Here is a 25,522-nt window from a genome sequence, read left to right on the forward strand (position 1 = left end):
TGCCAAAGAACTTACTAGAGCACAGGGGTAGGACTTTTTTAATAAATAACTGTAGAACACATGCATTGAAAGTTTCATCTTGATACAAATGTCAATACAAATGCTCCACAAACAGAGCATTGATACACAGCTCTGCCCTCACCACACCAAGGCTGGGCTGTTTCTCAGGGGCAGATTCCACACTTTCCCTCAAACCCCCAGGACTCCCCATGCACAGTCAGAACAAACACCTGAACACACTGGTGGAAGTGCTGTCTTCCCTTAATGCCTCTAGCATTACATCTTGCATCTATTTCCTGATGAGACAGCCCTTAGTTACTTGAAAATAGCAAACTCCTGTACCTTAGAGCTCAATCATTAACTTAGTCAATATTAACACTGCCATAAAAATATATAAATACTCTGAAAAGGCCTTTCTTTTAAAATAATTTTAAAAAGTCTAGTTAGAAAAAAGTAGATGTTGAATGACTGCAGTCAGCAACAGCAGAAGGTTGTTAAAGAGGCTTTGCTGTAGTTGAGCAAAGGTCAAGGACTCCATCACAGCTGCCTGGAGTCTGACCTAGAGCAGACCTGTTCTCCAGCAGAGGGGCTGGAAGGGAGGGATGGGGTTTCACCATGTCCTGCTCCCTGAATGCAGCAACAGGAGCTGCAGGTCCCTCCTGGCACCCTGAGCCCCTTCTCAATCTGCACCAACCGTGCCCAGACCATCTGAGCACACCCTGCTGTGAGCTGGGGCTGTGACACACCTGAGCTCAGCACCTGACCATGGTTCCAGCCTCGTGCTCACAGGCAAAGGACCACATCACTGCTCTACCCCCTGCCAGAAACAGGTTCACTTCCATGGCATCAGTGCCCTCTTGGCTCAAGGCTGGCACACTGGCACCTGCCTTCCAAACATCTCGAGAGTTCTTTCCAGTGCCACAGTTTGTACTTCCCTTCACTAAACAAAGTCACACCCACACAGAAAACCAGCACCCTCCATGCCTGGACAATTCCTAAGCAGCTGAAAGCAGGAGGCTGGGCTAAGCTCTTTTCCTGTCTGAGGTCCTGGATGCCAGGAAGTGAGACTTGCTACTGCTGCATACTCATGAAAACCAGTGAGGATTTGGGGTTTTATTGTCAAGTGCCCAAAAAACTTAGTGTTCAAAGGTAATTTTTAACCCAAAATCTGCAAAACGAACATAACACTCGAGTACCACAGCTCTACCGTTTGGTTCACCATCAGAGTCCAAGTTTTACAGCAACTGTCACCAGAGTAACATTAAAAATAGAAATCATTTTCATAGAATAGAAGTGTCACCTGTAAAATCTCTACTTTGCCCTACAAAGGAGCACTGGAAAGGTTCACAATGATGTTTTATTTACTCTTTTGAAGAAAATGTTTTGTGAAGCGATCTAGTTCGTTCTCGAGGTGAATGGCTTTATTTCTGTAAAACAAACAAAAGCAAGGGATTCACTTCAGTGCCTGAACAATTCAAAGGCAGGATCAATATCAGTGTTTCATTTCTATTCATCTACTCACACCCCAGCACCAAGAAAACATAAATGCAGGTTTTTAGAAGGGGTGTGTGGGGGCAGATGTTCACCATCAGTGGTGGTGGATGCCCGAGGCCAGCAGGCACCAGCCCAGAGCCACAGGCGCCTTTCAGGAGGTGGAAAGATCAGGAAACTACAGCTGAGGCTGCTTCCAAGTCCCTGAACCACCAAGTGCTGGAAGTTCCTCCTCTGCCAACACCTACCACTGGCACCACCAGTACTGCACTGGATGACTCAAAAGAGCACAGCTGCTCTCCTGCTCTGCTTGGGGAGGGGCTTTGGGAAGGTGCCACCCTCAAGTTACCAACAGGAGACTAAAATTCTGGTGAAACGCCTGTCTCCCCCACTAAAGAGAGACAAGGGTACAGATGATCTAAGAAATAATATTTTTGGAGGTTAGCTGATTCACTGAGGCAGCAGCATCCATTTATTTAACATACCCAGAGCTGTTCAGGCTCTGCATCTCCTTCTGCACCTGAACTAACCTAGTTCAACTCCAGAGTAACAGCAAGCACTGACCACTCTGAAGTCAGCAGGGCTAAGAGATGCTTGTGGCCAGTCACACCAAGACTTACCTCAGCTGCTTGGAGGTGCTTTGTATGTTCTCCAGCTGATCTATTTCTTTGGAAAGCCTAGCTATTTCTTTTTCCAGGTTTTTCTCAGTAATATCCACTTGCTGACAGAGCCGAGCAAAAGTAGTGGCCATTTCCCTAAGGCGAGAACAAGTTTATGATCATGATTTACAGAAGTTTATGCTAAAAAACCCTAAGAAATAAAATCTCATGGCATTGCAGGGTGCAGGACACAGCAATCAAAGCCTCCTTCTGCATGGGAGTACAGAAGAGAAGAAAGCAGGAGAACTGGGTACTTTTTAAACTAGAAAAAGAAACCCTCAACACACCAAATGCACTCAGTCCATGCCTACATCGTGCCTGGCCATTTCCACAGAACATTAACAGGTGCAGGTCTGAGATGGGGCTCTGGCTGTGGCAGGAGGTGGCAGAGCAGCCCCACAATGCCAAGCTCAGCGCCCTGTGCCACACTCAGAGCCCTGCTCACAGGAACCTGAGCCCTGTGCAGGAGGAGGAGTGCTCCAGACCTGCCCACCCAACCTGCTCCAAGACTCCTCCTCACACAAAGGGCAAACAAACCCAGTTACCAGCCTGGGCCCAGCACCCAAGCTCTCATGCAGGAGATGAAGCACCCTCTCCTCTCTACTGGAGCAGGGTTTGAGTGCAGCTCTTCCATGTCCTCACAGAGCTGCTGGACACAGGGATGGATCTATTTCCTCTACTAAAGCAAAACTTTTTACTGTTCCTTTTGTTTTGTTTTCTCTTTCCAAAACACTTTCCCACTTGTCTCTGCCAAGTAATGTCTGGCTGATTATCTTCCTTAGCCTCTTCTTAGAACTATGTGTTTTATTGAATTATTATTTCAGAAAATTAGGGCTGCTAATGTGCCCTCTAGCCCACAGGGTGCAGAACACCTCTCCTGTGTAGCTCAGGAAATAGTTCAGAAAGGCAAGTGACGTTCATCTCCTGCAGTGCAGAAGAGCCAGGATTGGCTGCTCAGAACCTGCCCATAGCAGCACCTGGGGCAGAAGCTCTGCTCATCCTTCCAGGGACTCCAAAGGCAGAACAACTCAGCCTCCCCTAGAATGATCTCTCATGTCTCTACTGTAAGGGGCTGGACAAAGAGTCACCATCTTCAGAGCACCACACACAGCCACACAGAGATGCAGGTATTGGCCTTTCCAGGTGGGCATTTTAAACTCTCTTCAAACCCCCTCCCACTAAGTGCCAAGGGACAATAGAGGTGCCCTCATGCAGGGCCAGTGACAATGGCCTGTCACCATGATATTTTCTGAAAAATCCCTTCACCAGGATTTTTTCTCCTGAGAAACTGAGAAGCCTCACAAAAGAAATGTACACAATAATTATCTGATTGCTTTGGAATGTGGTCTGGAGACTGTTTACCAACAGGTGCATCTTCGATTGGTTCCATGTGAATTGTTTTTAATTAATGACCAATCACCCTCAGCTGTGTTGGACTCTGAGGAGTCAGTCACGAGCTTTCATTACCACTCTTCCTAAGCCTTCTGATATATCCTTTCTTTTTCTATAGTATAGTTTTAGTATTTCATTTCTTTTAATATAATATCCTAAAATAATACATCAGCCTTCTGAGAACACGGAGTGAAATTCTCATCTCTCACCTCGGCCTGGGGAGCCTCACAAACACCACAAGTCCTGTGGCAGTGAGGGGCCAGCCTGTGTGACACTTACTGCTGCACCTGGTGGCTGCAGTTGGCACTGGTGAGGCTGACGATCATCTGCAGCTTCTCGGTGGCGTAGTTCACAAACTGCTGCTTGAAGGCTCTCTCCTTGGCCCGGGTGGTCCAGGTCAGCCTCTCATACAGGTACAGCAGCCCGTACATGCTCAGTGACAAGGAGATCAGTTTCCAGCCTACGGTCTTCCAAATCTGAAAAACAAAATCTTCGTTAGCTTAAATAAGGTGCCCTATGGAATAAAAGCTAACTTTGCCCATTTTTTAAAAATCATCTCCACAGCCCTTTCACTGGACTTGTTTAAGAAATTAATGTTTTCCATATTATTGCTGCAGAGCAATACAGCTACATTAACATGAGCTGGTCCCCAATGGCACAGAGAATGTGCAGGTTACAGAAGCTTGATGCTCTTCATGAAGAAGCAAAGCTCCAACTAAATTCAAAGTGAAGGAGGTACCATCAGATCCCCATTTAATTCAGGCACTGAACACAGACTTCTGGCACAGAGAATACACCCAGCTATCCTCAGAGTGACTGCCTGGTTTCTCACTGTGAACTGACTGTGAGTATCCAGGGCTCATCTGGCCCAGCGTCAAGTCCATGGCACGCTCTGTGTCACAGCCCAGGCAGGACAGAGCAGCTCAGCCTCTGCCACCCCTTCCAGCAGGAAATGTGCTACTTGCCACTCCACCAACAATGATGATGCTCATGGAGGTCCGGGACGTCAGCGAGGCTAAACTCAACACCAGAGGGACCATGAACTCCTCCTGGGGCACGCTGTCGGGAGTTAAGGCGGGAAGGCTGGCGGCAGACGGGGTGCTGGCTAAAGGACGAGGGATCTGGAAGATGGGAACAGCCTGAGTCAAAAGCATCAGGGAACTACACAGATGGGGTTTATTTTCATATATTCAGGTTTTGATTTACTTGAAGGAAACCCTTCAGCAGTGAAATCTGCACAAAACTCCTGAGGAGAGAAAAAGGGTCTGTGTGGGGCTGGTTCTGACCCAAGGATCCAAATATTACAAATGGAATAGGCTACTCAAAGGATTCAAGCCAAAGGAAAACCAACTTGTGTACAGCTGCAGAAAGTTTAAAAGAGGTTTTCAGTTCCATTCTAACCCTGAATATAATCCAATAAAAACAACCCACACCAAAAATATTTCACACAATGGATCTAGGGAAAGGTAGCAGGAAGCGTGTAAATAGCATTGGCACAGAGGAAAAATCAATATATTCTCATCAAGGTAAAACAAAGCAGCCCAAGCTCTGAAGGACTCACATGTAGGTTTGGATCTGCTAATCCCTGGAGTACTTTCTGAGCTTGTTTAAGACCCAAGAAACGGTTTACAAGAGAAGTCCATCCCAAAGAAAAGTGGAACATGATATCCTCTTGAAAATCTGCACACAGGCTATGACAGTTTAGATCATAGCTAAGATCAAACTTCCTGCATGGAATTAGCAAGTGGAGCTGATCCTGAACACTAGAAGGCAACAATGGTTTCAGATTTTCTAGAAATAAGAACAAATAGTAAAGCTGAGTTAACATTAGAAGAAGAGCATATTCACAAGCAGTATCTCTGCACTGCTGAGCAGGTTTATCAATTCAGAGAATCTAAACTGCTCAGTTCATTATTTATTTATTTACTTGTAAAATCACTGGCATTTCAGCAGGATTGACCCTAACAGAGCAGGGAATTTATTGCTCCAATACAAGAAAACAGTCATGAAAATTAACTCACTGCTGGAAAAAAAGGCTCAAATAAACCAAAAGACCTCTACCACTGATCAAAAGATAGGGATGGAGTAAGGAAAAAAATCCATTTATCCATCTGTTCCATGGTGCCATACAGAAAAGGCAACATTATTACATAAGAGGACAGAAAGGTTCATGTAATTCCATGACCTCACTCTGAATCTTTTATTACCAGGAACAGACCAATAGAGATGGATGTGCAATAAAGTTAACTACTTACAAAGAAAAAAAAAAGGGGAGTGTACAAATCCTTTGTGAAATAAACTGTTTTGTTTTCCAGGTCTGGAGGAACCTAGGGAGAGCATTATACTGCAGGAACACTTTCTAATAATTAGTGTATTTGGTGTGTCTCTCATTGAAGCCAAATTTTAAATGGGTTTATAAAAGGATTAGATGAGTTTCCAAAGGACAGGTCCATTACTACTTGCTTAAGCCATTAATCCAGATGCAGTGTACCAGCTCAGAAGTCCATAAAATGGACAGGGATTGCTATATTTACCTTGGTTCATTATTCTTCTCCCCCAGCATCTGTTACTGGTTAGTATCAGAAACAGGGGACTGGGCTAAACACTCAGTCCTGGTCTATCATGGCTTTTCTTTTATCCTTCATAGCATCAATATTAAGCATGATCAGAAGGAAAATTCTTTTAAAACTGAATTTTCTGAGATTGTCTTCCTTTAAATGTGAAGTGTTACCATTCCTCCTCCCTCCTCCTACCAATCATCTCCTGCTGGGACTGGTGCATTGACTGGTTGACTTCACTGGAGCAGCGCTCAGCCAGGTTCTTTCCCAAACCATCTTCTATGTGTTTGTTCAGTTCCTGAAGTGCCACAAAGAACACAAGCTCATCAGTTTGTGTTTAGCCAATCAGTTACATCATATGGGGCAGGAATATGTTACCCACTAAGCATTGTTATTTACAGTGGGAAGAAAAGCATGTTTCCATGGAAATACCATGCTTTCCAACTGCACACTGGGACTGAAAACCTAACTAAAGTGACACAGGAGAGATTTCCCTAGGACTGTAAACATTAAAAGGCATAGAAGTCCATACTTTTCACTGTGACAGTGCAAAGCAAACCACTACCTACTGCCCTGCAAAGCCCTTACTGTGTCATTTGATGGGAGCCAATTCCACTGCTCTGCACAGGGACAAACCCATCCCACCAACTCCCACGGGGGCCTGCTCAGGATACTCTGCTGAGGTGAACCAGCACAGACTGTCCTGAAAATGCAGCACTCCAGGTGATCAGCCAGGCTGCAACAGCCTGGGATGAGCTCAGCTGGTTGGAGCATGGTGCTGTTAACACCAAAGTTGTGGGTCTGATCCCCAAATGAGCCATTTGTGTAAGAGCTGGACTCAGTGATCCTTGTGAGTCCCTTCCACCTCAGAACATTCTGTGACTCCAGGGCAGTCAGCATCACCAGCAAAGTCTGGGCACAAGGGGCAAACATAGCTATATGTGCTTTAACTTAAAGCACTAAGTTTGAGAAGGAATTTATAAAATTAAAAAAAACAAATCAGTTTTTATTAAAAGTGCTGAGTATTTGCAAGCTCATTTTATTTTTGGATATATTTGATTTTAGGAGTAGAGAAAATTATTTATGCAAAGTCTTATTTACTGGAAGTGAAGACTTGAAATTAGGAACCACTCTACTACTAAAAAGATGTTGAAAAAAATTAATTTCTTTCCAAAAACAAAGCAGAAAATATTTTCAACCTTTTTTAGCTTTGGGTAGAGATATGCACATGTCAGCAAGCAAAAATCCTGCAATGCTCAAAGTCACAAAATCTCAGCAATTTATGAAAATACAGAAGTAGAAATTAAGGGAAAGGCAAAGAGTCTGGCTTCAAACCATTCAAAAAAACTTACTGTCTTATAGAGCTTCAATACTTGAGGAGAAGGGTGGAAATCAGAATAAAATTCATCAACTAAAACTGAAAGCCGGCAAATCTCATCAGTCATGGCAGAGGAGACCTGGAAGAACACAGGAAATGCATAAAATGTTTCTGCTACCTTTTCCAGAGTGAGAACAGACAACTGCATGAACTGCCCCAAGAAATCATTCAATCATCTGACAGTCAGCAAAGATTGCCATTTTAAGCATTCATTTTTTCTTTTCTTTTTAATTGAAAAAGGAGTGTTCTGATATTTCAAACATATTTCCTGAGATGGGTGGACTGCAAAAGCAGCTGCCTGAGAGAGGAGGCCACACCTGGATGTGAGAAGTTGTTCCCACTGCCTTTCCTTACTTTGTTTTCGACTTCCTCAGTGACGCGTTTGATCTTTTCCTTGGTGTCTTCTGTCAAAATGTTCAGCTGATTTCTCACAAAGTCCAGCCTGTCCTTCTGATCTTCTCGCTCTTCCATGGATTGGACTCTAACCCAGCAGAAAGAAATCACCATCACCACCATGTATTCCCCCAGGAAAGGAACAAGCCCTTAACCAGGCTCAGCCAGCTGATGGTTTCTGAGCAGCCCCGGGGAATCCCAAGTGACACCGGCTGCCCAAAGCACAGGCACTGCTCCAAGAAGGGCTGGACATGGCAGCTCCATGTGCACAAGCATTCAAAGGCTGTGCTGAGCAAACACAACTCAAAACCAGCATTTCAAGTTAGAATTGTCATCACTGTACTGTCACATAATTGCAACTAAAAAAGGTGTGGGGAATCAGAGGCCTTTAATAACTCATCTACCCTGATTTTCAAAAAGGGTAAATCTGATCAAAGTGCTGCTCACAAACAACACTCAACCACTTGGTCTGATGACCCTGCAAAGCAAAGGGGATGTGGCAGAAACCAACCTTGGCACAAACAAGTCTCTTGAGAATTCCTTGACCTATCACTTAAGCAAAAATTCCTGAAAACCTGGAGCAATTTCCTCTTGAAGGGCCACCAGAAACAACAAATAGCAATTCAAACTAAGAGGCATCACCACAGACATTTTGGTTAACTCAACTGACAGAAAGAAGCAGAATATCAGAATATTTTCAAACATTTCACAGCATGTTTTCATGGGATCTGACAACGTGAGACAAGCCAGTATGTAAACAGGCAGTCTGTAAAAACTGACATATTCAGGGGGATGAGTGTGTTTGACAGCACAGTGAAGTCTGTTGAAACACAAAGACACATTATTGACAGGCAGGAAGGAGATGGATGGGAAGGATTAATCGTGACAGCAAGTTCACTGTGTACAAGAGACACAAGGTGGCAACAAAAGTGAGGAAAAACTGCACACATTTGCAAACCTCAAAGGATACATGAAGCTACCAGACAGAACAGATGAGCTGCTATCATTAGCACTAAAGGATTACATGAGTGAAGAGAGAATAAGGATATTTAAGGATGCAATCTGGAAGGGGCCAGAGGCCAAGCCTCTGTTAGCTTGGGCTCATATCATTCCTTACAGTATTCTAATCACTTGCAAATTAAAGCATCTGCATCCTTCCACTTTTCTTCTTCACTGTAACTGCTAAAGAAAGTAGAGTAGGCCCAAACATCATCTCTGAAATGCTATATATCACTAGAAAAACTTAACATTTTAACTATTTCTGAAAAAAAGGCTTGAAAACATACAGATTGCAAATCAGTAAAAAAGAACACCAAAGTAAACCAAGATCCCTGTACAGAAATCACAGACCAAGAACAGAACTGAGTGAGCAAGTGAACAATGATAAGACTGACATATTGACATACCAGGGAAATTGTCTGTTTCTTACCAATCAGAAAAAGTGGATTTTAAAGTCCATAATGGCCCAAGAAAATCACCAGCCCAGAAATGGCTCCTCAGATGATCTGGACAAACCAAATCCAACCAGCCCTCCACCCCACCTACCTTTTCTCTGCTGCTGCAACGTTTATGGTGTCCATAATGTTTTTCACAGTATCTATTATCTGTTTAGCTCTGATAGTGTGCTGTTCAAACTTGGTTTTCACGGCTGACTGCGAGATACACTCCTGCGAGGGGCCCAAGCCACAACACATTACTGCAATTCCATGCCAACACCATCAGGAATTTCACTGTCAGAAAGCACATGCTGCCAACTTTACCATGAACTTAAACCAGTGGGAAATAAAAAGGGAGAAAGTATAAAGAAATCAAAAGACAACAGAAACTGAAATCTCAAATGAATCTACAGCAGCAAATCTGCCTTCGTGTCCATTCACAGTAATGTGCATAGGTTTTCATTCTTTTAAAATAAATTAATAATGAAAAAAAAAAAGAAAACTCAGATGAATACATAAGATAAATCTATCTCTTCAGGAAATTTTCAAAACCATCTATTTGGAATTACAAATGTCAAAGATGAATGCTAGCAATATGGCCTGGCTTTAGTTTTATTTGTTGCACTACACAGTCTTACTTTCAAGAGGCAATTCTGTCAATATATTTGACATTCTCATGTCAACACTGACCATCCAGGAACAAAATATACAATTAGGAATAAGAAACAAGGGTTTTCTCATGGGATAAATAAAAGTTAAGTAGTCCTTAAAATATCAGTTTGTTTGCATGTTATTGAAGTGTTAAATTAGTAACAATACAATTTCTAATCAATCTTCAACATTGAAGAGCAATTCAGAAATACAGGACAGTGACTGAAGAACTCTTGTGGTTGAGGGGAAGAAAGCAAGCAGCTGACTTCCTTAAACCAGACCAATGGGATTTTTAAATTGCTCTCCATCTGTGGATTCACCTTTCATGGCACAGGTTTGGATGGCTTTTAGAAAACTTGCCTATGACCTTAGCATATGCTGTAATTACAAATCTCAGCTATCTAAAAATAATGATGAAAACAAAATAAACAAAATGGGTAAAACAGTCCCTGTTCCTCGACGAAGCAGATCTAGAAATCAGCAATGAAAGGCCAGAGTTTTTTAAATATCAGCACATTGTAAGAGCTAGACTAGGCACAGAGCAGAGTCTTCCCAACATTAGTATGTGGTAGATAAAAGGATGACAATCACTCACAACACAATCAGAAAATCCAAGTTAGAGCACTAGGAAAAACACAAAGGTTAGTCAAACGATGGGGAAAGATAAGAGGGGGACAGCAGCAGTTTGGCTGTTAGTCTGTACAAAGCATTTACTGAAACCAAGATGAGCTGGTTCAAGAGTCTAACCAAAACCAGTTACCTTAGCCAGCATCACAGGACACTGTTAGTGCCCAGAGTGTTCTGTATCCCATCCCTGGGCAGAGCTAGGGAAGGGCTCTGCAGCGCTGCCTCATCCCAGCCCTGCCAGCCAGGAGTTCCCTCCTCCCTCCTCCCTCCTCCACTGCTTCCCACAGCAATTCTGCTGCCAGCACTCTGAAAAACTCGAGGAGCACCCCAGCCCAAGGCATGGTGGGGTTGGTTTTATGTAGGATATCCTCTAGGCACTACTGCACCCAGTGCAGGGCCCAGGCATTTCTCTGCTGTTTTAATGAGGCATTCTGTGTACCTCAGTGTAAAATTTCAGGAAAATACACTGACCACTTTCTATTATTCCCTAGTATAAAAAAATCCAGCACTGATCCAAGAATTCAATACTTTTAAAACTGCTTCTCTCCTTTCCTTTGTTGTAATACAGCTGACATAGTAGCATCACTTTTTAAAGCTACTACATGAATCTCTAAAATCTTAATTTTCCCACTGCTTACAAGTGTTTCTAGTAATGCCTGCACCATTTTTTTTTTAGCAACTTCAACCACCCTATGCTTTGCAGACAAACATGTTTCATCTAGTTTCAGAATGATTTTTGCCCTCACACTAAAGTCTACATAACCCTTACAAGCCTTCCAAAATTAGTCCAAGCTTTTCTCATATCACAACTAACTAGCACTGGTGGGTTGTTTCTAGATTTATTTTTTAAAAGATTCTATCTATACCGAGCTCATATCAGTCCTGGAATGAACAGGCTTTCCCATCATGGAACTCATACTAAAATCAGGAATGTGGAAGTACTGGAGAAGTAACAGTTCCTCTTCTCAGCCCATATGGAGAAGAGGGAAAAGCTGTCCAATTTTAGTGATGACAAAAGCAGGGTGAGAGAATCCAGGAGGAGCAAACCCAGCAGATACAGCCAGGGGGAACAAGGCACATGTGGACAGGTCTGTGAGGTGACAGATTTCTGAGAGACGTTTGGGAAGTCTGAGGGCACCCACACAGGACAAGGAGCTAAAGGCAAGACAGACTGAGGGAGAGGAGGAATCAGTGTTTGATGAGGGCAGACAGAAGCATCTGTGCTCTCATCCCTTCCTTTTCACACACTGCAATGTAACCCCAGTGCTGGGACTTGCAGCTCCTCTGTCAGGAAACAGAGTAAATGCAAAGTGCTTAGGCTGCACCAGGGCTGCACAGCATCTGAGTTTGGTCTGGCAGTGCACAAGGCAGGGTAGCAGTGAGGATTTCACACAAAGTTCTCCCTGCAGTCTGAGATTCCTCATTAATACAGAGCCCAGAGCTGGCAGGCAGAACTGATGTCAGCATGCTGATGTCAGCTACTTTATCAGCTGAGGTGACAGTAATTTGAGTATCAGGTCTGAAAACTTCACACCTGGTAAGACATTTCAGTCTCAGCCTTGCTTTAAAAGCACATAAGCTTCCACTGTAACTTAGAAAACTGCCACAAAACTAGAATGTGAAAGAGGCTGCAACAGCAAGCGCTCAAAATTTTAATTGCTTTGGCAATCTTAATTCATCACAGTTGTCATTCTCTAAATTATGGGATCATACCCCTATTTAAAGACATTAATAATGATTTTAGGACAAAACACTGCTGAGCAGGGAAAAACACTACAGAATCCACTATTCTCACTGTTGGAGTCAGGTGTGCAGCAAATGTAACACACTGGGAAAAAAGAAAAAAGGCTGATTTAAGGCCATGCAGTGCTGTCACAGAATTGTTCCTTGTGCTACAGAAACTTGTCATGGTTGTGATCCTGTGACAGATATTTCTCATTGTGGTGGCCAGCTCGAGGGCTGACTTACACATGTGCTGAGCACTCACAGCATCATATCATTTAATAAGTCATCATCCATCTTCCTATTGAAATATTCTAAGTGAGGAGTGCTTAACTGTAATTATAAGAGATTTTGTCAAAAAAGCTTTGGGTACAGCAGATGGCAAAATACAATAAAGAACAATAACTGATTTAGCAGCTCAGTTTCCACTGTTTTCCTGCTGGCTCAAAGTTTCCTACTATGGTTCTGAGGACAAAAATTGCAAAAAACATGCAGGTTTGACTACAGCTAGAGACACAAGAAATGTCATTTCTCATGGCCAGGCCCTGCCAGTACCCTGCACCCATCATTTCAACACTTCAGTCACCTATCAGAAGAGTGTGGATAAGGAATAAATTTAGTCTGACTTTTTCTTATGCAAGACCAAATCAAGCTATTATTTTAAAGCCTTTCTCAATACACACACGATTACATAATTCAGTTCTGCTAAGGTTAAATGGGTTTGTTGTAATGCAAGAAAGACTTTTCAGAGGCAGTTTGATTTTTTTTTTAAATACTCATATACAAAACCATTGAGGGATACCCAAGAGGCTTCCTTAAGATATCCAAGAATGGCTTTAGTTAATTAAAGTTATCAAATTTAGCAAGTAAAATGGATCCTATAATAAAGAAACCACTCAACTGTCTAGCCAGTCCTACTTCTGTAGAAACTGTTAACTCCAGCTATGAATAATGGCTAAACTGAGGTGGAAGGGTGGATTCTGTACAGCACAAAGGATGCAAGGAGAGTGTTAATGATCAGAACAGAGCTAAGAGGTACATAATGGTGATAGATTCAAAACTCTGGCTTTAGAAATGAAAGTAATTTTTTAGATTTACATTGATGAAGCTAAATTTCTTACTGCAAACATTCACCAGCATATGGCTGTAAGTGATACATAAGTTTCAAGACCATAATTTCTTCTTACATAGACTATATTGGTCCTGAGATCTCAGAACATGAGCTATGAGTTTTGGTCCCTTCCCTCACTGATATAATTCTCCTTTCCAACAACTACCTGCTACTCAAGGTGAGAAGGTATGAACAGAACCCACAGAGAAGGCAAAGCTGCAGATGGCTTAAATACATTACACTCCTCCACTTGCTAATATGGATAATGCTCAGTATAATTAAGCTAAGCATAAGGAAAAGCTACCTTTACAACAAAAACCAGGCAGTTTAGAAAGCCCATCATAAATACCTCAAATATCTGCTCAAAATGCTGAAATTCTTGAAATCTTGTTTGAAATCCTTCAGCAAGTGCTCCACCTGTGAAACAACACACTGTAAGGGAGACAGCAGTACCTCACAGCAGGGACTGCATCTTTAACACATTTATCAGGTTTTATGGTGTTTTTCTGCATTTGAGGAAAAGCAGGAGTTGCTACACACCACTCTCTGGCATTCCTTGGGCCTTTTGTGTCCTGGCACTCAGAACTTCTTTTGCTGAAACAAAAAAGATGCGGTTCCTTGCTTCCACAGGATCAATAACTTTGAGCTCATCGACCAGGAACGTCAGACAGCGCTCCATGTGCTGCCTGCGCACCTACGGGAAGGCAAAAAGCGCATCAACAAAAGGCAAAAGCTGAGCTGTGAGCACATCACAACATCAGAGGCACAAGCAGATGCTGAACCACCCTCTGAGAGCAGATGCCTGCCAACCCTACAGAAGCAGCAGCTGCTTTTACTCCTTTAAACAGACCTGGACACAGCAATACCTCCTTGTACAAGTGCATTTACGTAAGTCAGAGATCTCAGCCAGTTTCTGGGGTAAACCCTTCTTTTCCCAGCATGGAGAAATAATTCTCACTGCAAGCTGGCTGCTGTTGGCAGGATCTGAAGATCCAAACTGCTCCCATCCAACACTGCACCTTCCCTGCCAACTCTATGCAGGTATAAATTTATAAACTGTGCCCTCAGGCTGCACTATCACTGCAGAAACAAAAGGTAATACAGAAAAGATTAAAAAACAAGCTTAACTGTGGAGGTTCCAAAGAAGTCTCCCATATTATTAATTGCCTGCATTACTGTCATTTGAATTGCAAGTTACTTTTTGGTTTGAATGAGGAATAGGTTATTTCCATTTTCTGACCATGTAACTTAGCCTTTAATGAATAAGACAGAGCTGGTGTTTCCATATTAATACATATTAATTAACTGTCAACCCATGTAAGAGCCATCAATTCACTCACATCTTCCATGTACTCTGGTTCTGATGCAGAAGCATCCCATCTGTTATTGAGGATGAAGATGTTTGGCTTGGAAAGTCGTTCGTTCACTTTATGGAAAAAATGTTTCTCCTAAGAATTAAAGCACAAACAGAAAATTTCCCAGACATCCAAACCAGAGTCATGCATTCTTCTGTAACAGATTCTGAAGTTAATCCAGTTTTTTACAAGTTTATTATAAAGAATTCATCAGTATAAAAGCCCACAGATATTCAGCACATAACAGGCTTAGGGTAGTTCAAAAGTCATCAAATGTCTTAAAACTGATGCCAGTGCTAGTCAAAGACACTGCAACTTTCCCCAAAAAACTGGTAAAAATACAAACTAAGAAAACTTCCACAAAATAGTTCAAGAAACACTGATGTCTGACTAAAACAATGAAATCTCCCTTACCTGAACTAGCAAGAGGCTCCTGCTAACCCTGTCAAATCTAGCTCTCTATCCACATAATATCATCTAACCTCAGATAATATCATCTTACCTCAGCTAGGTAAGATCAGCTTGAGCTACAGAGAAATAACATTTCCTGCATGAGGACATATGGTTGAGACACAGAAAAAAAAGTCATCGATGAATGTCTTAATTTAACAAAAGAAAGTGTATTTAGGTCTCTTGGCTGCACCTACCACCCATTATTGCTGTTAACAGAGTCATAATGGGTAAGTCGTGATGGAGGGAGTCCCCACTCAGCAAAGCTGACACAGAAGAGATCTCTGTGCTGCCATAAACTTTTCCAGCCTGCAGCAGGACACCACAACATATCCTGGACACAGCACTGGAGACCCATTATTCTCCAGCAGCTGGGAATAAGCATGTGCAATCCAGATCACTGCTGAAGAAATCAAAACTTTGTCTGAGGAGAATTTATAAGGGAACAGTAGAAGAATCATGCTTATCATGTTTTCACCAAAATAATCTCTGGTAGTGTGGTAGAATAAGGCCAAGTATTCTCAAACCTGCTAAGGTAAGAGGCAAGAACAATGCTTAAAGAGGATGAGAACTTTTTAGTTGTCAAAAGCTTTATCTGCAGGATAACTTACGTTATCTACACAGCAGTGAGATGTTCACAGAAATAATTTTTCTTTTTCCTTTAATTAAAAGGCCCCAGCAGCTGTGTTATACACATAATGTAAACAACTTACAGGTTTTGTCCATACTAAAAGCCTAAAAGTGCCACTCATGAATAACAGAGAAGACATGGCCACAGTAGTGCCAAATCCTTTGTCTGGAATGTTTTAAGAATTTTCTTTTTCTTCTAAACTACATCTCTTGTATTTGACTCTTTGTGGACTCAGCTCAGAAGATGGAATGCAAGGTTTTTAAACCATTCTAATGTGCTAGAATGCAAAGAAATACTGTCCTTGCACACTAAGTTCTTTATTGTACTAAAAATTGTCTCAACAGTTAGAAAGTTCACACCTTTCAGGTGAGAACCATGCTCAGAACAACTAGAGCATATTATTTGTCTGCAGTGGGCTTAATAAAAATCATCAGGAATCCCCTCAGTAGCATTACTCTGCATTCTGGCAGTCACACTTGCAATAGCTTAGAAACCTTTTATTGTCAGCATCCACAATACTTAGTTTAGTCAAAACTGGAGATCACTGCAAAATTACACCAAATTTCTGGTCTTGTATTTTGATTATTGCAACAGCTGTTCTGGCCACCTTAAATGTTCCCCTCCTCTTACAAGTCCTCCAATATTTAGGCTGCAAGGTTCAGAGAACTCTTCTCTCTCCTGAAACAAGGCTTTACAGAACAAAGACATTAAAATATCTTCAGCTCTCCACACTGCACAGAACCTTATTGCTCACACCTTCTTCAGAAGAAACACAGCCCACTGAGGGAACCTGCAGCACTCATCCTCAGCACAAGGTGTGCCAAGGGAATTCACCCTCTCCTGAGAGAGGAACAAGACAGGAATTCAACTTCTTTCAGGCAGTTCGTGTATTTTACTACATTTATGGAGTATTTTTGGATATGAAACACTCCTTAATTTCTTTGATAATACAAGTGTCTTCAGTCCACAAGTGTCTTCTTTTGTTGGTAGCAAATACCAACAAATTGCAAGGCAAGACAAGCACTCCATCATCCATTTATCAAAAACACAACTGAACTGGAAAGGACAATCATGACGCCCAAGGCAGAGAAAGCCAAGCCAGTCAGAAATTTAAATTTTGTTTTCTGTTTCCTAGTGAGAGATATACATTATTTCTTGCCTCCCACCCCCAAGTCCTATTCACAAGACCTAAGTGCAGTGATTCACTTTCTGTAAAGGTCTCAGCTATTCTGGTTATGGAACTGTTGAATATTTAAATGAAGAAGGAGCATAAAATCATTGCATATCATACCGTGTTCATGAGAGTTGATTCAGAATTGGCAACCAAGACAAACACATCAGCATCTAAGCAGAACTTGTCAATCCAGCTGTCCAGTTCTGTAGTGACATCTGTGCCAGGGCTGTTGAGAACAAAACAAACAAACTCTTATTTACACAGCAAAGAAGTAGTTGGTTTTTATAAACTGATAAAAATAGATTGGAAATGCCTAAGGGCCTTGCAAGAAATTACAGAGGTTTGTATCTCGAGGCTGATGCCTACCTCAAACTTAAGATAAACACTGCACAAGGCAATTACCATCTGGAATTTATCAGACACTTGATCATTAGACTACCTATTCATTCCAAAATGCAATTTCTGATTAGTAAGTATGTACATATAATTAACTGCCAAGTGAAGTGACAGGCAGTCCATCAGAAACCCAGACAGCCTCACACAATGGTTCCCCTCCTTGGATCCTAATTTAATCAGAAGAGACTGTAGTTCATAAAATATTTTTTTCATTAATAAAGTCCAAGTTTAAAGCAATATGCTATGTAAGCTGTGCAGAGATTTAAGAAGAAACCAAAATGAAGTTAAAACTGTAGTGCTATCTGTTTAAAAAACATTAAATGGAATACGAGCATTAAGTCATGTTTGCAACACCTAAATGATTGTGGTTCAAATTTTCTCAATTTAACAGTGAAAGGATGAGCTGCTCTTTTCAAATCCCTGCTCTCTCAGAATATATGCTCTTTTCTTTTCCCTGTAGCAACAGAGGCTGTACAGATCCAAGAAAATAATAACAAACTCCCAGTGATTTCAAAGTACAAGAGATGGAACAAAAACCACTGCAATTTATTAGAATACATTCTTGAGTGTTGTTTTCTTGAAGAAATCATACTTAAAAATTCACTGACACCTGTGTGAATTATTCACAAATTCAGTATTTATTGATTTACATGTCAGGTACAGATCACCTGAAGGTTTGAAAAGCTACTGTAGGTTCTAATGCAGTGGCCAGAAATAAGGGCATTTAGCATGGACAAAACAACCACTTCCAGAATTCTTTAAACACATCAACACAGAGGAAATGCCAGCCTAACACAGGGCACACTCAGCTGACATAGTCAAAACTACATTTTGAGGTCACCCATTACTTTGGTATGTAGGCACTGCAACTCATATCAGAAGCTTTTAAAAATGAAGTCCACGTTGTTTATACTTCACATGATCAGTCTGAAGCATTTCAAGAAAGGAAATGGGCAAAAGGTTGTTGCTGCAACAACCCTATTCACACTTCCATAGTGCTTGTTCTAAAGGTAGAGTATCCTCAGCCAAAAGCTATTCCCTTTTTCAGCTCAGTCACAAGACACCCGTCTGTTCCAACTGCTACAAGGGCAGAAACAGGAGGGTGATGACAAGCAGTACATAAAAAAGAACAAACTCTGTACTTTCAAACAAAAAAGCCTTTCAAGAATTTTGAATCTAAACCAATCTCTTTTCTAAGCATTGTAATGGCTAATATCCTTAAGAAAATATTTACTGAAACAGAAGAGATACCTGTCCACTATAACCAAATCATCTCTCAGCAGGGCACACTTTGACTTGGGCCAAAAGACATGGACGAGACAGCCAGCCTTCAAATCCTTATCCATGTGAAGCGCGTGAGCCAGCTGATTGACTGTCTAGGGAGAGCATCAAAGAGAACACAGACATGAACATGCACCTCAGACAGGGCTGTAAACCTGTCTAATTCAGTTCTCAAGCAAACTTGGACAGGATCTACCTTGAAGAGGGTAACAGAGTTCATACTTTGTTCTGGTGAATAGCTGTGATTTTTTTCTTTAAGCTCTTCAACTCACCAGCAGCTAAAGAACAAGTTGTGCCTTGAAACTCAGACAAGAGTTTCTTTTGAGCCAAAAATGTTCCCTACAGGGCTGAACTGAGTGCTGCTGAGCATCATCATGAATTTGCCTCAGAGGTTTAACAAATCAGCGTACACAGTTCACTAAGATGAGCACCATCAGTCCGAATGAAGGGCACATTCCAAATCCTTCATCAGTAACAGGACTTACTGAGTCCTGTAAAAATAAATCACCCAACACATGCCATGTTACAATGAAACAACACACGTTAGTTGTTTCTCTAGAACAGCCAAGAAAACTGGGCAGCAGAGCACTTCCATTAGTTTGCTCTTCCCTCCTAAATAAGAATTTAAAAATGCAGAATGAGTGAGCCTTATACTTTTGTTGGACTTTAAACTGTTGTTTAAAAAAACACTCTTTAAGAGTCAGTTCCTGTGAAAATTGGCATGAAATCATCTAAGAAATGTACCTTGACACTCTTCTTTTCATCTGATCCTTCCGTCATAAGATAAGCCTTATCTCCATCAGTCCCTTCCACACTGAGGAAGCAGTTTGTTGTATGGCCAATCCCACTAGGAAGTACCTTGTCCCACAGCATGGCATTAATGACTGAACTTTTCCCACTGCTTGTTCTAGAGGGATAGAAAACAAAAGTACTTTGAGCAGAGCACAGCAGCATTAAACACACCTTTGTGCTGAACCAGCTGAACAAGCTGGTCTGGGTACAGAGCTCCAGCCAGGTGAGAGTGGGGAGTGCTCATTCAGAGGAACTGGTCACTAACCCCACCTTCTGCAACAGCTTGAAGCCCTCAGCAGTGTCCTACTTTGCACTGACCCTCTACCCCTCACCCAGAAATATCTGAGGTTTAACTATTACACAACAGCATGAAGTTACACAGACTGTAACTCATTTTTGAACTACTTCCAGAAAAAGTTCAGCGCTCACTGTACAACAGTTCACAAATTTATTCAAAATGCCAGAGAGAGAGTTGAGCTCTCTTTTGTCCTGCTCAGAACTTTTTCTCTTTGCAGAAGGGAAACTTTTAACACACATCACAGCTTGTACTCAATTTTTAACTTTTTGAAATTTTGAAAAGGCTGAGATATAACTAATTTCTTTATTTCAGAACTTTTTACAGTTTTTTTTTTTAATAACTAAATTACTTTTAGCAAAATGAAGGCAAGACCACTGTTGTACAAGTTTTACCCAATACTATCACAGAATTTTTAGAACCATGAAGATTCACATGTTTAAGTGTACAGACAGAAAAATCAATCTCCCCAAAGCAAAGTGGACTAGTAGATCACATTGTTACTGCTATCCTTAAAATCATCACACAGATCTATCAGATTGATGTTACAACCAACCAGGCAACTATACTATCTCTGTTTCTCTTCAGCTGCTTATAGATGAACAGCTCCAAGTTTAGTTCTTCAGCACTTCTAATCAAATACAAAAAAAATCCTAAACAGGAACAGTCCAAAGCAAAAAAAAAACCCAAAAAAACCAAAATGAAAAAAGATTAAAACAAACAAAACCACCACCTTAAAAAAACCCAAAAGCCATTCTGGAGAACAGGACAACCTCTGACCTACCTAAGTCAAAAAAAAATGAAATTAAGTACTGGCAATTTCGTTCATTACCTGCCAAAAAATGCCACTTTCATGTGTCTCCGTGAGAGCACCTCTCCAATGACTGCCAACTTGTTTTTATATGCTTGTATTTTTGCTAGTTCATCTTCTGTTGCTATATGATCAAGCTCTGGGTTCTTGTATGTGGCTACACACAGAAAGGAAAAACATAAAGGCAATCACATACAGAGAACGTGTTCTGTGATACAAGCTGTAAGTAATCAGTACTTAACATGCCAACTACAAATTTTAATTACAGTGGTTAAACAAAACAAGAAAAAACCCACTACAGACACTGATACCAGCCCTTATCATTTGATAGCTCTGCCCCAAGCACTGCTGAAATCATGACATAAATCAGTTCAGATCAATCACCAACCTAACCACTGATGGGCTAACCCAGTGAACACAGCTTGATGGGCTCACGTGCCCAGTTCTGTGGGACACCTGCTTCCTTCAGAAAATGAAACCAGGACCTCCCATGGATGTACCAGCAAAGCTGGGCTGTCTTGCCCCCACAGAGCTCACTGGGATGATGAGCAACCAGCTCTGTGTGGCCCCACACATACCAGGCTGCTAAACGTGGCTCTGAGGGTGTGACCAGTGTTTCCCTGCATTGCATCACTGATGCACCTTTCTGCTGGAAAATGGGAGAACCTGTTTGTCCCTCCTTCTGTGCAAAACAAACTACCATAGAACTATAAAACCAGAGTGGTTAAGCTTTCACCCCCATGGAAAAGAGACCAGGCTACCAATGCATGTGAGTTACTCAGCTTTTCAGGTACGTAGCAATGCCAGGCATTCCTTCCAACACAAGATGAAAAAAATCCCCAGTGTCAAATGAAAAATATGAGTATTTCTGAAGGTGCACGCTTATACAAACAGCACAGTAACAGATAACATAAGGTACATTATGCTGCAATAAAACATACTCAGAACAAAGGACAAGGCTCTCGTGTTTAAGGGGAAAGCTCACCTTCCACAAACGCTGCTCCCTCAGTGACATACTCCAGCAGCTGGTCGAAGATGGCAGTGATGGTCTTTTTGGCCAGCACAAAGTGCTTCAGTGGAGAGACAGAGGCTTCTGCCATGCTGCAGCTGCAAGGAAAGGAGCATCAAGTGACCAAACACTCCGTACACCCAGCTCATTAAAACTCATACACTGCCCACACAGCCATTAGGAAACAAAACAAAACAAAACAAAACAAAAACGCCTGAAGCCCCAAATCAAAGCTCGAAACTCCAAAGGGCAGTAAGCTCAGTTTGAGCTGTTTACTCTGCTCTCCTCTCCTCCCCACAAGCGCCAAGATCAGCTGGCGAAACTCGGGGGCACGTTCGAACTGATTCGGTGCTATCTGTCCCGGAAACACGAGGCTTTCCCCTCGTCAAACGCGGCGGAACCGTCCGCGGCTCAGCGCTGTCCCGCTGGCCAGTGAGGACGGGCCCCGCTCCCTCCCGGAGCCCCGGCTCGGTGCGGTCAGGCCGAGGGACAGCGGCGGCCCCAGCCCCTCATGGTGCCTCACTCAGCCCCGGTCCCTCACGGAGCTCTGGCTCAGACCCGGTCCCACATGGAACCCCGGCTCAGACCCTGTCCCGCATGGAGCCCCGGCTCAGACCCGGTCCCTCACGGAGCTCTGGCTCGGCCCCGGTCCCGCATGGAGCCCCGGCTCAGCCCCGGCCCCTCACGAAACCGCCGCTCGCCCCAGTCTCTCACGGAGCGCTGACACAGCCCCAGTCACTCACTGAGCTCCCAGTCCCGGCCTCTGTCCCTCACGGAGCCCCGCTGGCCCCGGCCGTGCCCGTGACCGCCGCCGCCGGGACGGGGGGGGCGTCACTTCCCCTTCCTCCTCCTATGACCCCGCTCCGCGCCCGCGCCGGCACCGCCATGTTCAGTGCGGGCTGAGGGCGGCCGCCGCCATCTTGAGCGCGGGCAGTTCGCGAAATGGAGCTGGGCAGGGCCGGGGGCAGAGCCCGGGCGGCACCGGGATCATCCCCGGGGGTCCCCCACAGCACCGCGGCTCGGGCAGAGCCCGCACGGTGACAACGCCGCGGGCTGGCAGGAGTTAAACAGCACCGGCACCTCAGGCATTTGGTACGGGGCGAGAACCAAAATGAAAATCGGCGACAACAGCATTCTTAGAGGACACGTTATTTGAGGATTATTAATCCACTGTATTTTAAGATCTTGCAATAATTTGTGGGATGTAAACTTTGTTTTGGAGTCAACAGTCTTTCACATAAAAAAGGTCTTTTGCTCAATAAGAAATATGGTCCAGGAATCTGACACAGATTTGTTAAGGTTGGAAAATACCCCTCGAAACTAAGGGTTCACACATTGAAACTAAGGGTTCAAAAGTCTGAAAAGCAAAGAATCAAATACACGTCTCTCACAAATATAAAACACTACCAAAACCAATCTCATGATTTCGCATAGCTTCTGTTGGAATGCTGTTCCTTAAACAGCTGAACCCTGCAGGTACCAGTGAACAACCAGAATTTGATACTTAGTGCCTTGGAGAGAAATAATAAATACTGGCACAGTGCTCGTCCCTAGAGTTTATTTCTGCCTCTCTGGACTGAGATGAGCAGCTCGAGCTCCAGGGTGAGGGAACTGAGGCCAGGTCACAGCACTCACCTTCCACTTCACCCAAATAACCCCAATGTCGTCCCTGTCCTTGGCACGCTCAGCCATGCCTTTCAGCCTTCCACATTCCACGAAGACTCACTACCTATTTTTTCATTACCTATTTTTTTATTCATTACCTATTTTTCCTACTACTTAGTAACTTTCTTGCTTTAACACGCAAATCATGTGGAAGCCAGCAGTGTACTTCTGTTCTCTTTTAAAATGAGACATGCTACTCCTGTACACTTTCATTTACTTACCTCACAGTAAAAAGAAAATACCAACATTAGTCCCTCATTTATAAAATCCAACCTAAAATGACCTTGGATACATTTCCTGTTTAGACGCTGCATTTTAGAGTTTGGAATGATGTGGCTTCACAGCATTCCTGTGGGGGATTGTTTTGATTCCCATTTTAGAGATCAGAAATAACCCAACTCAAAGACAGCCATGAAGTTATTCATGTCAACAAGCAAGTGTCACAAGGGCTCTGTGCTGGCACAGGACACCACCTTTCCTGCCGGGGACACAATGCTGGTCTACACAAATATACACACTTCTTATGCCCCCTTATTTATTTTGGGGCATTTTTAAATGCCTTTTTTTCCACTTCTTGTCTCTGTCTCCCAGAGCAACTTTCTCTCCAGAGCTCAGCTGTGCCATTCCACCTCTGTGCCATCAGCAGGAGCAGAGTTTTCAGAGAACCAGCATTCCCCCTTTGAGATATTTGAGGAAAATTACCTTTCCATATAGAAAATAATTCATCTTAGTGTTTTGTAAACTATATTATTGCTACTATTTTAAGCCAGCCAGGGAAGAATGTGTACAAAATAGGAAATCAGCAATTCTACCACAGATACTGTCATTCTCTATACAAGAGAGTAATAAAACACAGCAAGACACCCTCAGGTTGCCCTTTCAATGACAAAACACAAGATCTAGTAGTGTATCAGCATTTCAAAGTGAGGAAATGGTCTTGCCTCTCACAACAAAATAACCACTAAGTGATTCATAGAGTTTCCAGAAATACTTCTCTGGAAATCAGAACTTCCATTAATCGATAACATTCAGCCAAGTTTTATCAGCTTTAAAAATCAAATCCAAAGACCCTTGCATGCCTTGAAGCTGATAACACCAAACCTCACTGATCAAGAAATGTTTGATACATTAATTATCTCTATACAAAGCTTGCATTAGACAATCTTACATTACAAATTTACAATCAATGAAGAAAGAAATGTAAACTCCACTAGTAATTATTATGAGTATTTTCACCATGGTATCTAGCATGATCTAAGTGACACCACTCTTCTTTTTTTTTCTGTCCAACTATCCACTCAGATATAGAGCTACAGAATGAACTGTAAAAACTCACTTCCAATGATTACAAAGGCAGGATAGTGCTTTGTATAATATAAACAAATGTGTGAAATAATTTGAGTGATTAGTAAAAATTTTGTAATGTACCAGTCTTTTAAGCCTGTATATAAAAGTTTTAAATTTACAGAGTTAAAATAACATTCCTCAAGTTACTAGTGGTGGAAAGATAATTTTAAATATACAGAATTACTACAATAATATGGACTACTAGAAATTTTCTCTAGTCAGAGGTTGGTGACATCCATAATTTCAGTGAGAGCTATATTAGGATTTTATATAAGAAATGCATCTTGTACATTCTCAGCAGGATCATTACAAATTTGTTTTGCAATTACTCTTTAAAACATGATCCAATCCAAACCCAAGCAATGTGTGTCTCCTCAGTGCATTAAAAGACAGGAACTGAAGGTAAATAAAGGGAATATCATGTGGGAGTCATGCAGTACATATGTGGAAGAGTGTGTTGGACAGTCCCACAGATGGGACTGAAACACAGAACAAAGTGAACAGTGAGGTCAGAACAGTATCCCAGGAGAAAAACAGGACAATTGAAAAAGCTTATCAGGAGCATGAGGTGGGAAATGAAGGCTGGTATGTGAATCTGGAGACGTCCATGCTTGGGAACTTTTGGAGCACCCTTATCTTTGGCAGGCCAGTGCTACTGCTAAACACCAGTGCAGTGACCTGCTGCCACCCAGGGTAACATGAGCTGGATGTGGAACTGGACCAGTATTGGGCTATTTAAGCATAGAATTAGATATTTGCTTTGTTTTTGTGCCTTTTTAAACTCAAGAGAGCTGGTCCTGTACACTAGACATGAAAGAGCAGGATGACCACCAGAATTGGTATCACAACATACAATTACTCCCCCTGTCCCTCCCCCCAAAATTTGATCCACCACAGT

The 25,522-nt window shown here is 42.4% G+C and overlaps 1 protein-coding gene across 1 annotated transcript; it reads right to left on the reverse strand.

Annotated features, from left to right (window-relative positions):
• Positions 1-22: 22 nt before the first annotated feature.
• MFN1 (mitofusin 1) lies at positions 23-22,520 on the reverse strand. Its single transcript, XM_054639467.2, has 18 exons — positions 22,356-22,520; positions 21,589-21,710; positions 20,625-20,760; positions 19,450-19,612; positions 18,676-18,800; positions 17,146-17,254; positions 14,759-14,866; positions 13,959-14,112; positions 13,768-13,835; positions 9,417-9,538; positions 7,833-7,959; positions 7,453-7,557; positions 6,296-6,398; positions 5,104-5,333; positions 4,508-4,663; positions 3,822-4,018; positions 2,112-2,246; positions 23-1,427 (listed from the first exon to the last, which is right to left on the reverse strand). Exons 2-18 carry the CDS (start codon positions 21,701-21,703, stop codon positions 1,358-1,360), a joined length of 2,223 nt encoding a protein of 740 aa, XP_054495442.1. The 5' UTR covers positions 21,704-21,710; positions 22,356-22,520; the 3' UTR covers positions 23-1,357.
• Positions 22,521-25,522: the final 3,002 nt, after the last annotated feature.

This window comes from Agelaius phoeniceus, chromosome 10 (genome assembly GCF_051311805.1).
Source record: "Agelaius phoeniceus isolate bAgePho1 chromosome 10, bAgePho1.hap1, whole genome shotgun sequence".
In the NCBI taxonomy this organism is placed as follows: domain Eukaryota; kingdom Metazoa; phylum Chordata; class Aves; order Passeriformes; family Icteridae; genus Agelaius; species Agelaius phoeniceus.

What these genes read in the sequence shown, in the direction of transcription:
- MFN1 (XM_054639467.2), bottom strand. Translation starts at nt 21,703, where the DNA reads ATGGCAGAAGCCTCTGTCTCTCCACTGAAGCACTTTGTGCTGGCCAAA. An exon ending in TATTGAAGCTCTATAAGACA is followed by an intron (nt 6,399 to 7,452) that starts GTAAGTTTTTTT and finishes GTGGCACTTCAG; the next exon opens with GAACTGAACAAACACATAGA. An exon ending in TGCAGCCACCAGGTGCAGCA is followed by an intron (nt 2,247 to 3,821) that starts GTAAGTGTCACA and finishes TTCTCGCCTTAG; the next exon opens with GGAAATGGCCACTACTTTTG.